Genomic DNA, 17073 nt, shown 5'->3' with positions numbered 1-17073 from the left:
TAATTTTAGTTTTTTAACTCAAATAAGTATTTATTGGTTAAATTTGGTAATTATATTTAATACGAATGATTTAATTTCTTGTTGTTAAAAAAATCAATCGACACGTAATGAATTACATGCGTCCGAAGTCCGTTTTTGGATTTACCTTCATCGGGAACGCTCAAAGTCGAATATTTAAAAGCCCAAGGATGTATTATAACGAAAACGTTGACGAGCTATAAACAAAAAGGACACAAAAATAGACGAATCCTTCTAATGCCAATTCTGCCTGAGGGAGTTGAAACCCTTACTTTCTGTAGAACTCTAAATTTATAAAGTGGCAATTTTTGGTTCTTACATTTGTTAGTTTAAACATATTTATTGAGAGGGGATTGGGAAATAAGTTTTTGCAACTTTTATTAATCCCTTTCCACTTTGAGGGTGCGAGTGCTACCTTATAGCGGTATAAGCCTGCTCTTTTTACACCAATGGGTCATTTGTGGACGGAACGTGCGTCTGGCGTACGGGTTTCGAACCGGGTGTATATGCTGATAATAATAGTTATCAAAGGTACCCGGATTATAATTTAGTACGCCAGAAGCGCCTTTCGTCTTCATAAGACTCATCAATGACGCTCAGATCAAAATAGTTATAAAGCCAAACAAGTACAAAGTTGGTGAGCATTAGGAATCCAAAATTCCAAAAAGATGTGCCACGGTAATCTACTCCTGGGATAAGAAAATCCTTAGTTTTTCGAAGAATCAGGAAATTAATTTATAAAAATGACCATATAATTGATATTCATGTCAACACCGAAGTGCTGACTACTGGGCTGGTGATACCCTCGGGGACGAAACGTCCATCAGCAGTGGCATCGACCCAGTGGTGTAAATAGCTATTAAAGGTACCAGGATTATAACATAGTACGCCAGAAGCGCATTTCGTCTACATAAGACTCATCAGTGACGCTCAGATCAAAATAGTTATAAATCCAAACAAGTACAAAGTTGGAGAGCATTAAGGATGTACACCTCTGAGGAGCCAAAAATTTCTAGAATTAAACTTTTTTTCTTAAACTGATTTTTGGGTTGATAAGACTGTAACAAAATAATTGGTGAAGAAAAAATCATATGGTGGTGCACTTCTATTTTTGCTACGGCCCTTTGAAAATGCCCAATTTTGATGATTTTCCCATTTTTCATCGATTTTTACCTATTTTGGGGATATTATCGTGAAAAAAATCACAGTTCCACAATTAAACTTTTTTTCATACTTTCTACAATCTGAATAAATTTTACTTAAAAAAAACTATAGGTAGGTGTAAATATAAGAAAGTTTTATCATAATTTGACGCTTTTTTGTGTAAAATTTAACATGCTGCCAATTTTGTATTTTTGTGATTTTTCTCAGTTTTAAGAACAAAATGCATATTATTTCAACTTTTTTATTATAAATGATTGAAAAAATACATATCTAAGAAATTTGAAAAGACCAAAATGATATGGGATGTACATGATTCTTGTAAAATAATTTTTTGTATCCCTCACCAATTTTCTCATACTTTTGGCTAAAAATACTGACTTGATTGGTCGTAAAATTTGAAAACTGGATTACTCAAAAACCATTCATTGTAAATACATAATTTTTTCACAGAGTTATGATTGATTATAATATTTTTAAAATTCATTGATATTTTTCACTTGTATCACATGTTTTGGAAATAATTCAAGAACGAGATTTCAACGAGACTGAACGAGACTGAAAAGTCAGAAGAATACATCCTTAAGGACCCAAAATTCCAAAAAGTTGTGCCAAATACGGCTAAACTATGTTGAGTTTTTGATAACGCTACATATGATAGAGACAACTGTTTAACCAATATATGCCTTTTAAGTTAGAGTGTCTTTTATAGAGTTGGCTCTTATACATATCTTTAACATTATAACATGAAGCCGTTTTTATAACAATCTGGATCTAAACTTAGGCAGTTTCACTATCAGTTTCACTTTTAGTTTTCTGAAAACACGATTTCAGTTACATATTGATTATGTTTGACTTTCTAATTTTAGATATCCATGTATAAAATTTGTATTGATATCTACCTGTATCTACCTGTTTTGGCATATTTCCAAGAGTGGTATTTCTGGTTCATTACATTAGTTTTTTGTAAAATATATTGTAGGCCTCGGTTCTTCATATATAATAAATGATATAACGTTAACCCACTTAAAAGAATAAATAGATCATTTATGTACTAATTATTTTTTTTTATTTTTTTTATTCATTTATCTATTTATTTATTATTTATTTTTTATTTTTATTGTATTATTCATTCACTGATCTTTCATACGTACTTATTTTTTTTCATTTATTTATTTATTGCAACATCAGTTTAACAAGGACAAAATTAAAAGAAAAACCAACATGTTATGATAACAGGGCTTATTAAAACCGATATACAGTATTTTAAGAATTTGTAACTGCATTGTAAGTTTAAAATAGTTCGACTTATCTATGAGGGAAATACGTAGCATAAACTTCCTTCTCAACCTCCGAAAATAAAGGGGAAAATAATCAAATCTGTGCTGATTGTTTTATTTGCTTTAACAAATATGCGTTACATATCTATTAAAAACGTCATTTTAATTATAAAAAACAAAAACGACAAAAAGAATAGGTTAACACTGACTTTTTGAATTTAACAATCAATAAATATATACTTCTTACCTGCTTCAATGCATATTTCATTCTGTTTAAAATAGTATGCTTTGTATGTTTAAATTTAAAAATAGGTATAGGAATTCCTTCGGGTCAATTATTCAACTACGTAATTGTCATCTTTAAAATTAGAGTGATTTCCAGGAATTTTTTTGAAAACATTAGGCACAAAACGAAACGCGTTGTTTACTAACACATATCAAGAGACTAGTAAATTTTTTTTATCTTTTCTGGTTGATAGATAGAGATATTTTGTTATCTTTTCTGTTTGATAGATAGAGATATTTTGTTATCTTTTCTGTTTGATAGATAGAGATATTTTAAAGATTCGCCCATTCATATACAGTAGTGTTTTATGTTAAACTCGCTATAAGTAAGCTCATCATAGATACATGGATTGAAATTTTGTATTTACACCAGACGCGCGTTTCATCTACAAAAATCTCATTAGTTAAGTTTGACTCAAAAAAAAAGGCCAAATAAAGTACGAAGTTAAATAGCGTTGAGGACCAAACATTCCTAAATATATTACCAATAACAGCAAAGGTAATCTATTCCTAAGGTAGAAATACCTTAGTATTTAAAAAGTTTTAATTCACCAGTTTCTACATAAGAAAATACCTGTACCAAATTAGGAATAAGACAGTTGTTATCCATTTGTTTGACGTGTTTGAGCTTCTGATTTCCTAGGGTTTCGGTATTTATCTTATTTTACTTTTTACTCGCATAGGAAATTTTATCCTCGAATTATATTCTAAAACCATTTTTTGCCTATATTGCGAAAAAAAGTAACTTTTTTTTAAATATGATATATTTATTAAATAACCACCTTATATTTAATCGGTAGTACTAAGTTTTACTCAGAATATGAGTAAGATTAAGATGAATGTTGACTGCTGTACCCCCTTTTTATTTTACATTTTTACCTGTTACGTCTGTTTGGTTTTTTAACACATCGTTTTCAATATAATGTATTTGTTTGGACGCACGACATTAATAAAGTAATATTTGAACTTTCAACGCCAACTAACAAATCAAAAGCTCAAACACGTCAAAGGAATGGATTTTTTTTATACACTAGTTTAAATTGTTATGCAATTGTATCTGGTTAACATAGATAAAAATGTTTGTTTAAATAAGAGTATTACTGATTACTTATCGTAAAATGCATTTTGATAGTTTATCAGAAATGTGGGGAAAATGTTACTTCCCTGATACTATAATTTATAAGTGAATGGACTGAGTGTTATATGAAAAATCAATGCAAATTAATACTTAAAATGTCAGTAAGTGTTGAAAATCAAAATATTATTTTTTTAATGTCGTGCGTCCGAACACTTCTCTGCATTATTCCCATAAAAAAATATTCAAAACAATTCTTCTTAAATTTACGGATCAGATTTATAAATACATTAGAAGCTATATTGCAAAAATTACCTTAGAAATAGCAAAATTATTCTGAGTTTATATATGCCTCGAACAAATGGAACCATAGTTTCTTAGAAAGTTTTAGCACTTTTGAATGAGGGATTTGAGGCGATATTTAATGTATTGCTTGCAATAACCACATAATAAAATGTGTTTTCCGACTTTAAAATGAGGATTCATCTCCATTATAAATAAATCGTATGTTTTTAATTGAATTTGTTTAAGACCATATAACTTACTTGGAACGTGCCCTTGTCGACAATTTTCTTTTAATTTGTAACTCCAGTTCGTAATTATGAAAAAATAGAAAACAATCTAACGATTTTAGATTCTATGTCATCTTATCCCTAACTTTCAAACGTTTATTATTTAGGTCCAGACCCTGGCCGGTTCATCAACTTTTTGGTCGACACTGATAACGTGTTTTATAATGTCTGTGTAGTAGCTCCAAGCTCTAGAATACCGAATGATTTGAGAAATTTATATCCCATTTACAGGTGATATATTTTTTCTAAGGTGGTGGGATTGATAATTTCAAAATTAAATCGTCTCGTTTGTCTTAGATTCTGGTACTGACATAAATAAAGGCAACAGTAGTATACCGCTGTTCAAAACTCATAAATCCATGGACAAAAAACAAAATCGGGGTAACAAACTAAAACCGAGGGAAACGCATTAAATATAAGAGGAGAACAACGACATAACACCGAAACGTAACACACACAGAAACGGACCAAGCATCAGACAAAACACCACGAGAATAACAAATATAACATGAAAACCAAATACATGAATTTGGGATAGACAAGTACCGTGCCACGTCTTATCTCAATTTCTCAAAAATAAGAGAAAACACAAACGACTCAACGTTAAAATGCAACACACACAGAAACGAACAATAATATAACAATGGCCATCTTCCTGACTTGGTACAGGACACTTTTAAAGGGGAATAAAAGTGGTGGGTTGAACCTGGTTTTGTGGCATAACCGCTTATGTCAAATGTGAGGTATAAGTCTAAAACGTCCGGATAAAGTCGTGTCTGTAGTTTCGTAGATTTCTACTCGGGGATATATATTTACTGAACCCAATCAAAAACGTTTGGATTGTTAATGAAAAAGAACCTCACCCATATATCTGAATGTGATCTGGCTTCTTTGATTTTCTCGTTTATGAAAAGTGTCGGAAGGAACTCATGAAAATAAGAAGAAATCGACAAGGAGAGGCGCACAGTTTTTTCCAATATGAATGCCGACAATTCCGACAAATATGTTGTCGATAAGAAACTCCAGCAAATGGATCACTTGTTCTTCTGTGTAACGTAACATGTTTTACTTTTCTGTTCACCATTAACAAATATATGCCTTATATGCCGATAGTTTGTCTTCTTCGGTAAACTCTGTAGATACATTTCTTTTACTCTGTATAATATGCTAAAATTGCTAGTGTTTCTAAATTAATCCAAATATATTTATAAATAGTATTTGTACCTTTGTTTTATTATAAGGTGACTAAACTGATTATACAAGATCTTGCTAGTCCTACCTGAAAGAAGTGAAAGGTCGCCAAAGTTATGGGCGTCAAGTTGGTTACCTATTCCCTATTCCCTATTCGTTGCCTATTCGTTACCTATTCCCTATTCCCTATTCGTTACCTATTCGTTACCTATTCCCTATTCCCTATTCGTTACCTATTCGTTACCTATTCCCTTTTCCCTATTCGTTGCCTATTCGTTACCTATTCCCTATTCCCTATTCGTTGCCTATTCGTTACCTATTCCCTATTCCCTATTCGTTGCCTATTCGTTACCTATTCCCTATTCCCTATTCGTTACCTATTCGTTACCTATTCCCTATTCCCTATTCGTTACCTATTCGTTACTTATTTGATTTTTAATATCCTTCCCCCTTTTTAATTATGGCATGGAATAGTTTAATATGGCTGCCGTTACCATGGAAACGGCACAATTGTGAAAAAAATGAGTTTTTGGTTTTTGGTGAACTGTTTGGATATGCTTCAACTCAGAATCATCATATTTTAAAACAATGTAGGTGCCCACTATATACAGGTGTTGGATGATTTTGGCGATCATTGGAACTACTATGTTGCCATGGAAACTACACCAAAATTTTCAAAATTCTAAAAATGCTCAAAACTTCATGAAACTTCACAGTAATGATGAGCAACATTGGAGTTGGAATTTCCAAAATAGGTCTTGTTACCATGGAAACAATGCAAAAAGGTCAAAAATTTCAAAAATAAGAATTTTCCGCAAACTGGATGAAACTTTACAGGAATGGTAACTGGCATAGGCAGAGTTGGATTTTGAAGTTAGAATTTTCAAAATGGCCGCCGTAACCATGGAAACAGCAAAAATATAAAAAATTCAAAATGTTCAAACTTAATGAAACTTTGCAAAAATGTTACTAGACATCTGTAGATGCTCTCTTTGACTTTGGAATTGTCAAAATGGCTGCCGCTCACCTGGTAATAGGGGGAAGGGGTGCCTTCCGTTATTGCTAGCAATTACAAATCTAGTTGTTAATAGTCTTACATATGGTAATAGTTCTGAATTGGTTGAGGTAAAATGATCTTTTTATGACCTATTTATATGTGTTTGTGCTCAACCGATCCTTTTACTTCATGTCCGATACGCATTTGTTCCTTACTTGTTTTTTATACGTTCTACCTTTTAACTGCTTTATGTCCGTATGTTTGAAGATGGATCTTGATTCGACGGGATGAAATCACCGTGTTAGCGCTTGCGTAAAAACGAAGATGTGGTATGATTGCCAATGAGACAACACTCCACATTAGACCAAAATGACACAGAAATTATCAACTATAGTTCACTGTACGGCCTTCAACAATGAGCATAGCCCAAACCGTGTAGTCACCTATAAAAGGCCCAGACATGACATCCTCATACAATTCAAACAACAAAACTGACGGCCGTATTTCATATACAAAAAAATAAACGGAAATATGTAACACAAAAACAAACGATAACTACTTAATTTCAGGCTCTTGTCTAGGGACAGGCACATACTTACATAATGTGGTAGAGTTAAACATGTAAGCAGGGTGTACATCGTTTCGGAGCATGCAATTACCTTGTTTAATTCGTTCCATCACTCGCTTATAATTCGTTTATAATACGTGTATCTTACGTTGCACCTTTTAAAACATGATTTTCAATTGTTTTGTTGTCTCTGGTGGAAGATTTGGGCTCTTAGCGGTGATATAACTCTATAAGTGCATTTGTATCCGTTCCAGCGGTCGGATAATACCCTGTTAAATATTCGTTACTAATTCGCTTTTAAAAAGTTTGTTGTACGTTGCACCTTTTAGAAAAGGATTTCCAATTGTGTTCATATCTCTGGTGGTAATAATGTGTTCTTATAGATGAAATACCCCTATAAGCGCATATGTACTCGTTCCAGCGATCGGTTAATACCCTGTTACCTATTCGTTACCTATTCGTTACCTATTCACTTGTAGTACGTTTGTTGTACGTTGCACCTTTTAGAAAAGGATTTTCAATTAAATTCATATCTCTGGTGGTAACAATGTGTTCTTAGAGATGAAATGACCCCATTAGAGCGCATGTACCCGTTCCAGCGCTCGGTAAATAACCTGTTACCTATTCGTTACTTATTCGCTTTTAATGCGCGGGGTATACGGTGCACCTTGAAATAAATCGTTTTTTAATTGTGTTCAGGTCTCTGGTGGTAAGAATGTGTTCTTAGAGATGAAATGACCCTATTAGAGCGCATGAACCCGTTCCAGCGCTCGTTTAATACCCTGTTACCTATTCGTTACCTATTCACTTATAATACGTTTGTTGTACGTTGCACCTTTTAGAAAAGGATTTTTAATTCAGTTCATATCTCTGGTGGTAATAATGTGTTCTTTTAGATGAAATACCCCTATTAGCGCGTATGTACTCGTTCCAGCGCTCAGTTAATACCCTGCTACTTATTCGTTCCTTATTTGCTTTTAATGCACGAGGTATACGTTGCACCTTGAAATAAATCGTTTTTTAAATTGTGTTCATGTCTCTGGTGGTAACAATGTGTTCTTAGAGATGAAATGACCCTATTAGAGCGCATGAACCCGTTCCAGCGCTCGCTTAATTCCCTGTTACCTATTCGTTACCTATTCACTTATAATACGTTTGTTGTATGTTGCACCTTTTAGAAAAGGATTTTTAATTGTCTCCATGTCTTTTGTGGTAACAATGTGTTCTTAGAGATGACATTACCCTATTAGCGCGCATGTACCCGTTCCAGCGCTCGGTAAATACCCTGTTACCTATTCGTTACCTATTCGTTACCTAATCACTTATAATACGTTTCTTGTACGTTGCACCTTTCAGAAAAGGATTTTCAATGGTGTCCGTGTCTCTGGTGGTAACAATGTGTTCTTAGAGATGAAATGACCCTATTAGCGCGCATGTACCCGTTCCAGCGCTCGGTAAATACCCTGTTAGGTGCAACGTATACCTCGTGCATCAAAAGCAAATAAGGAACGAATAAGAAGCAGGGTATTAACTGAGCGCTGGAACGAGTACATACGCGCTAATAGGGGTATTTCATCTAAAAGAACACATTATTACCACCAGAGATATGAACTGAATTAAAAATCCTTTTCTAAAAGATGCAACGTACAACAAACGTAATATAAGTGAATAGGTAACGAATAGGTAACGAATAGGTAACAGGGTATTTACCGAGCGCTGGAACGGGTACATGCGCGCTAATAGGGTAATTTCATCTCTAAGAACACATTGTTACCACAAAAGACATGGAGACAATTAAAAATCCTTTTCAAAAAGGTGCAACATACAACAAACGTATTATAAGTGAATAGGTAACGAATAGGTAACAGGGTATTAAGCGAGCGCTGGAACGGGTTCATGCGCTCTAATAGGGTCATTTCATCTCTAAGAACACATTGTTACCACCAGAGACATGAACACATTTAAAAAAACGATTTATTTCAAGGTGCAACGTATACCTCGTGCATTAAAAGCAAATAAGGAACGAATAAGTAGCAGGGTATTAACTGAGCGCTGGAACGAGTACATACGCGCTAATAGGGGTATTTCATCTAAAAGAACACATTATTACCACCAGAGATATGAACTGAATTAAAAATCCTTTTCTAAAAGGTGCAACGTACAACAAACGTATTATAAGTGAATAGGAAACGAATAGGTAACAGGGTATTAACCGAGCGCTGGAACTGGTACATGCGCGCTAATAGGGTAATTTCATCTCTAAGAACACATTCTTACCACCAGAGACCTGAACACAATTAAAAAACGATTTATTTCAAGGTGCACCGTATACCCCGCGCATTAAAAGCGAATAAGTAACGAATAGGTAACAGGTTATTTACCGAGCGCTGGAACGGGTACATGCGCTCTAATGGGGTCATTTCATCTCTAAGAACACATTGTTACCACCAGAGATATGAATTTAATTGAAAATCCTTTTCTAAAAGGTGCAACGTACAACAAACGTACTACAAGTGAATAGGTAACGAATAGGTAACGAATAGGTAACAGGGTATTAACCGATCGCTGGAACGAGTACATATGCGCTTATAGGGGTATTTCATCTATAAGAACACATTATTACCACCAGAGATATGAACACAATTGGAAATCCTTTTCTAAAAGGTGCAACGTACAACAAACTTTTTAAAAGCGAATTAGTAACGAATATTTAACAGGGTATTATCCGACCGCTGGAACGGATACAAATGCACTTATAGAGTTATATCACCGCTAAGAGCCCAAATCTTCCACCAGAGACAACAAAACAATTGAAAATCATGTTTTAAAAGGTGCAACGTAAGATACACGTATTATAAGCGAATTATAAGCGAGTGATGGAACGAATTAAACAAGGTAATAGCATGCTCCGAAACGATGTACACCCTGCTTACATGTTTAACTCTACCACATTATGTAAGTATGTGCCTGTCCCTAGACAAGAGCCTGAAATTAAGTAGTTATCGTTTGTTTTTGTGTTACATATTTCCGTTTATTTTTTTGTATATGAAATACGGCCGTCAGTTTTGTTGTTTGAATTGTATGAGGTTGTCATGTCTGGGCCTTTTATAGGTGACTACACGGTTTGGGCTATGCTCATTGTTGAAGGCCGTACAGTGAACTATAGTTGATAATTTCTGTGTCATTTTGGTCTAATGTGGAGTGTTGTCTCATTGGCAATCATATCACATCTTCGTTTTTACGCAAGCGCTAACACGGTGATTTCATCCCGTCGAATCAAGATCCATCTTCAAACATACGGACATAACGCAGTTAAAAGGTAGAACGTATAAAAAACAAGTAAGGAACAAATGCGTATCGGACATGAAGTAAAAGGATCGGTTGAGCACAAACACATATAAAAAGGTCATAAAAAGATCATTTTACCTCAACCAATTCAGAACTATTACCATATGTAAGACTATTAACAACTAGATTTGTAATTGCTAGCAATAACGGAAGGCACCCCTTCCCCCTATTACCATGTGAGCGGCAGCCATTTTGACAATTCCAAAGTCAAAGAGAGCATCTACAGATGTCTAGTAACATTTTTGCAAAGTTTCATTAAGTTTGAACATTTTGAATTTTTTATATTTTTGCTGTTTCCATGGTTACGGCGGCCATTTTGAAAATTCTAACTTCAAAATCCAACTCTGCCTATGCCAGTTACCATTCCTGTAAAGTTTCATCCAGTTTGCGGAAAATTCTTATTTTTGAAATTTTTGACCTTTTTGCATTGTTTCCATGGTAACAAGACCTATTTTGGAAATTCCAACTCCAATGTTGCTCATCATTACTGTGAAGTTTCATGAAGTTTTGAGCATTTTTAGAATTTTGAAAATTTTGGTGTAGTTTCCATGGCAACATAGTAGTTCCAATGATCGCCAAAATCATCCAACACCTGTATATAGTGGGCACCTACATTGTTTTAAAATATGATGATTCTGAGTTGAAGAATATCCAAACAGTTCACCAAAAACCAAAAACTCATTTTTTTCACAATTGTGCCGTTTCCATGGTAACGGCAGCCATATTTAACTATTCCATGCCATAATTAAAAAGGGGGAAGGATATTAAAAATCAAATAAGTAACGAATAGGTAACGAATAGGGAATAGGGAATAGGTAACGAATAGGTAACGAATAGGGAATAGGGAATAGGTAACGAATAGGCAACGAATAGGGAATAGGGAATAGGTAACGAATAGGGAATAGGGAATAGGTAACCAACTTGACGCCCATGCCAAAGTTTATACCATGGTTTTATCAATAACAGTGATAACTTTTGACTGAGTGATACTTCGCATGGTAGATGATGCATACATTTGTGCAAACGCTTATCATGAGGATATATCCGGTCATGTGGTTCCTCAGTTTAGGTCTGCAAATTAGATTTGTACCTTCCAAAAAATGATCAACAAATTGAATTTTGGTAAACCACTGTCGTCTTTATTTTGCTACCTTAATATCTTTTTATCATTTGTTCTCTGAGCGTGAACCGATCACCTGGCAAAAATATGGCATTCTCATATTTGTGGCTTTTTCTGTCATCCTTTTTCCCATGAACATAGTTTTTATATACAGCTTTAAATTGGGTTAAAATCAATGCTAATAAAAAATGAAGCTAAAAACCTATACTGTATAGTCACCTGTTAAGGACTTTTACATGGAAAAAAAAAGGAAACAATCCAAAAATAACAATTAACAAAAAAGCAAATACAGACATCAACAAAACGACAAGCCACGAAATGAAAGTTTTTAATGTCTTAACTAGGATATGCTCATACAGAATGTTGTTGGGTTAGACATGTTGTTTGACACTATCCTCAAACCTATGTCTGTTTTTTACAACACAAGATAAAAATCAATCGATGAAAATGAGTTGAAAATGGTCACTCCGAGTGAAATTGATAATAACCACAAACAATCGTTAACTGAAAATAATTATCAACTTAACAATGTCTTAGTTTTAAAGGTTCACATCAAGGAAGCTATAAAAACCAAAAGTTCCAAAAGGTGAAGTTGAAATCATCCCATCGCTAAATTTACGGATGCCATCACGAGTAGTTATGTGACCGCTATGGAATAACCGTTTCACATATAATAGCGGATATGTTCCAAATGTCGTATAATCCCATCCCATTTACCCCAAATGTAACCATCGATTTAGACTTATTAACAGATTTATACTAGCATGACCAACATGACGGGTGCTACATGTGGAGCAGGATCTGCTTTCCCTTCCGGAGTACCTGAAATCAACCCTAGTGTTGGTTAGAAATCGTGTTGCTTATTCTCTTATTTTCTATGTTGTGTTTTGTTTACTATTGTATGTTGGTCTTTTCCTTTTCTTCTTTTTTTTAGCTAAGATGTTATTCATCTTTTCTGTTTTACAATATGCTTTGGATGAACAAACATTTTCATGTTCAATTGATTTTTTTTTAAACAATTGTTTGTTATAAATATATAAAAGTATTTAAGTGACAAGTACAACAGTTACGAAAAAATATCATATGATTTGTGATATTCTATATTTAAACTTTAGTTATATAAATTCTTGTTAACATCGATCAAATTGTGTACATTGATAAAGAAAAATGATATATTGATAACTTATCAAAAATTGTCACTTTTGATAGTTTATCGTAAATTCAAAAAGAAAAAAAAATGTGTTATTATATTGCGTCCCTGTTTTCTTTTAAATTTCGGTATGATGGGCTTTTTTGTGATGAACAGTTTTCAATAAACAATTGAAAGGTCAGATTCAATATAAAAAAAAAACTAAATGTATACCATATATTTGACTAATAAGCGTATACACAAGGGTTCGAGGAAAGTGGGCATATCAGTCATACATATTTATTGATATTTTGGTTGATTCATGCAAACTATTTGATTTTTGTTTGCTAACATTTTATTGTTATTTTTCAGATACATTTATTTAATATTCTATATTGTTGTTTTTTTTTAACAATTTCAATAATCAAATCATTTCTTTTTGTTTACACATAGGCCTACTTTCAGATAATTCAGAGAACTGAAATGACGTTACAAGGTAAAAAAAATATTTCCAGGCTTTTACGTGGAGTTTATATTACACACCATGATTAAAAGAGGGGCGAAAGATACCAAAGGGACAGTCAAACTCACAGATAAAAAATAAACTAACAACGCCAGGGGAAAAAGAGAAACAGACAAATAATAGTAAACAAGGCATAACATTGAAAACTAAAGACTAAGCAACACGAACCCCATCATAAACTGGGGGTGATCCCAGGTGCTCCGAAAGGGTAAGCAGATCCTGCTCCACATGTTTCTTAACTATTTGTAACTTTTCCATGTCTATTTCCTTAGTTATTGTCAATTCGAGGTAATGATCAATCTTCTTTTTCGTAATATCTATCTTTTTCAGTTTGATGAGGGCTTCAACAAGAAAGAAATTTTTGAACGCTGAATTTTCTGGTTTTATAGGAGAGTGTGCATCAACTGTATATAAAAAAAGATCCGTATTTGATTACTGGAGTATAGTTTAAGCGAAACTTAAAGTTATATCTATGATATATCCTTTCGACAAGATTGAATTAGTGGATTGAGAAATCTGGTATGTCTAAACAAAACAATACAAACTAATTACAAACTAATTTATGTTTTATCTTAGAGGGTGTTTTGTGTGCAAATGTGGTTATATCTTGTTCGTTATTTTCATGAGTGCCTTTTTAACAGGAATTTGAATTTCTAATTTAACTCATACAAGTATGGTATAATTGTTCTTCTAGCTTCCAAATTCCAGTTGACTATCAATAAGCTTTGATTCAAGTCTTTAGAGATTAATATCTTTCCGTTACACTTCGATATATAAATGGAATAAAGAAAAAAATATTCAATGATGTGAAAGAATTAAGCATATGGGATCATATAAGGGATGAAAGATAATTAAAATTTTCTTTCTTTCTATATATGGATTCAAAAAGTAATCTACAGGATAAACATACAAATACCAGATACACACTTTGACAAATTATGTCTTCTTAAATTTTCCTTTGCACATCTGTGTATCCAAACTCTGAAAAACTTGGATTTAGGAGATTTGATATATGCATATATGCATACGATAACATCATGTAAAGAATTTAACACAATATTCGTGGATCTGTTTCATGCTGTTTCTATAAACAAGCTTTCAACTCCACAAGCGGTCGGGTTTACATAATAGGGAATAATGATCAACAATAGAAATACAGAATAAATGTGGAAAAAAATTACATAGATTTGAGAATAAAGGGCGCAGAAGTAAAAAGAATAGCTGAAGAAAATAAAAGAACTATGTTCTTTAATTAGTAATACAATATTGGTGGTACAGAAATTAACCATGTATAGAATAAAGAAATCCTGTATAGTAACATCCCTCCCCCCAAAAAAAATATATAAAAAAGAACGGCGAATTTTGTACACTGCTATTTTCTATATTATCAAAAATTCCCGGGAGCATATCTCTTTCAAAAATATCGGCACTGATATTCGAACTTGTACAAAACATGCTAATTTAAACCTATGCCATAAGTTTCATAAATACACTGACAAGAATTGTATACGTGAAAGTGCTAACAATGCAATCTTCCATAAAACTCATATTCCAAAGGGCAAACCTCTTTTAAAATAGTTATCAAAGATACCAGGCCTATAATAATTTACAATTGATCGGCACTGATTTTCGAAGTTGTCAGAGACATTGTTACGAAAGACTATTAGGGTCACAAAAAAAATATATTTGTTTCGTAATTACGAGATAAATATCTTGTAATTACGATAAAACTATCTCGTAATTACGAGATAACCATCGCATTGTAACGAGATAATTATCGCGTAATAACGAGATCATTATCGCATATTTACTAGAAAAGAAGTTTTTTTTGTCTCGTAAAATCTCGTTATTACGAGATAAAAAAAACCTTCTTATCTCGTAATTACGCGATAATTATATCGTTATTACGCGACAATTATCTCGTAATTACGCGATAATTTTCTTGTAATTTCACGATAATTATCTCGTAATTATGCTATGATTATATATCTTCTTATCTCGTAATTACGCAATGATTCTCTTGTTATTATGAAATAAAAAATCGTATCTCATAATTATGCGATAGTTTTCTCGTATATCTCGTAATTACGAGATAAATATTTTCTTTTTTTATATATAATACCCTTATCATGCTTATAGGCTTTTGTACATTGCTGGTGTAAACCTAGAATAAAAATTTATTTAAGAATTGAATGCTTCTTTTTGTAACTTCATTGGGGTGTAAAAGCGTTGACCGAAGTACATTTTGTATGAAGCGCGGAAGCGCTTCATACTAAAAATGTACGCACGGTCAACGCTTTTACAACCCTATGAAGTTACAAAAGGAAGCATTCAATACTTATAATTACATTTTTTTAGCTATGATCATGAAAACTCGAATTTTATTATTGTTTTATTTAATTCACCTGTGCACTTTATTGTGGGACGAAAAGTTTTATTGAGGAATGCAATTGCTTACGGAAAAATTTGGAAGAATTCTACACTTTATGCTATTCAATGTATATAATTGGTTATTCTAAGAAACATGTCTTTAAAAATTGTTCATCGGCTCAGATTTTCGAACTTTTCCAAGACATTGCTGATGCAAAATATTATGTTATTAAAATTTCACAAAAAATTGGATAGCCGAAGACTTGTGCACGTGATACACGGGACGGGAAGACGGACGGACAGACCGGTATTCTGTCTGTATCTGTATCTGTATGGGTACGTCGTAGTTACCAATTCTGGCTTTTATACAACGGGAGTGAAGGCGCCGTCGATTTATTGACGTTTTGCGAGAGCAGATTTAAAGCTCTCTACACTAGTTGCGCGAACAATAGTGTCTTCTAGATGGTTCCAATTTACTATTGTGGACACAAAGAATGAATTTGAATGTTGCGGTGTTTTACTGGTAGGAATGTCAAAACACCTGGTATTGTTCCTCACTTGTTTTTCAACAATGTTTGTGGCTTGGTAGTTGTCAAACTTTTTAGCTGTGATGTTTCGTCTTGGTCTTGCTGATTTGAGGAAGTCGTCTGGATCAATAGCAGGTACCAGCCCCTCAACCACCTTGTACATAAATTTAAGCTTTTGGCTCGTGCGTCTCAATTGTAGTTCCTGTAGTTTTAATTTTGTAAGCATGTTTGTTATGCAGCCATCTTCTCTAGTTCTGTAATCGCCTGTTATAAAGCGTGCTGCTTGTCTTTGTATTCTTTCTAGCTTGTTTGAGTCTGCAATACTGTAGGGGTCCCATACTGTTGCTGCATATTCCATTGTAGATCTTACTAAGGAAATGTAAGCAGTTTTCTTACATTCCTGTGGGCAGTATCGTAAATTTCTTCTGAGGAAGCCTAGGGTTGAGTTAGCCTTTTGGGCAACGTTTGTTATATGCGTGCTCCACTTCAGGTCTTCTGATATCTGCACTCCTAGGTATGGGTTGCTCTGAACTTGTTGGAGTATGTGGCCGTTGAATGTATAGAATCTCTGGCTTTTGTTCTTTATGCTTAGTATGTAGCATTTCTTTGCGTTGAATCGCATACCGTGGCCCCATTTATTTGCCCAGTCTTCTAGGCTAGCTAGGTCTTCTTGTAGCAGTTTGTGATCTTTCTCTGTTTTGATGGTTCTGTATAAACAGACAGTCATCGGCGAACAGCCGTACTGATGATTTGACAGTGTCCGGGAGGTCATTTATATGACATAGGAAAAGTAACGGTCCTAGAACTGTTCCCTGTGGAACACCTGAGTCCACTTTGACTTCTTCCGACTGTTCTCCCTCTACTACTACTTTCATCTTTCTCTGTGTCAGAAACATATTTAGCCAGTTG

The 17073-nt window shown here is 33.7% G+C and overlaps 1 protein-coding gene across 1 annotated transcript; it reads right to left on the bottom strand.

Moving 5' to 3' along the window:
- Positions 1-16030: 16030 nt before the first annotated feature.
- Positions 16031-16891, bottom strand: LOC139506972 (uncharacterized). Its single transcript, XM_071295591.1, has one exon. It carries the CDS (start codon positions 16889-16891, stop codon positions 16031-16033), a length of 861 nt encoding a protein of 286 aa, XP_071151692.1.
- Positions 16892-17073: the final 182 nt, after the last annotated feature.

Source organism: Mytilus edulis, chromosome 1 (genome assembly GCF_963676685.1).
Source record: "Mytilus edulis chromosome 1, xbMytEdul2.2, whole genome shotgun sequence".
NCBI lineage: Eukaryota > Metazoa > Mollusca > Bivalvia > Mytilida > Mytilidae > Mytilus > Mytilus edulis.
This window is presented reverse-complemented; position numbering and strand designations above follow the sequence as displayed.

Bases quoted from the DNA above. Each gene is read 5' to 3' on its own strand.
- LOC139506972 (XM_071295591.1), bottom strand. From the start codon at position 16,891: ATGACTGTCTGTTTATACAGAACCATCAAAACAGAGAAAGATCACAAA.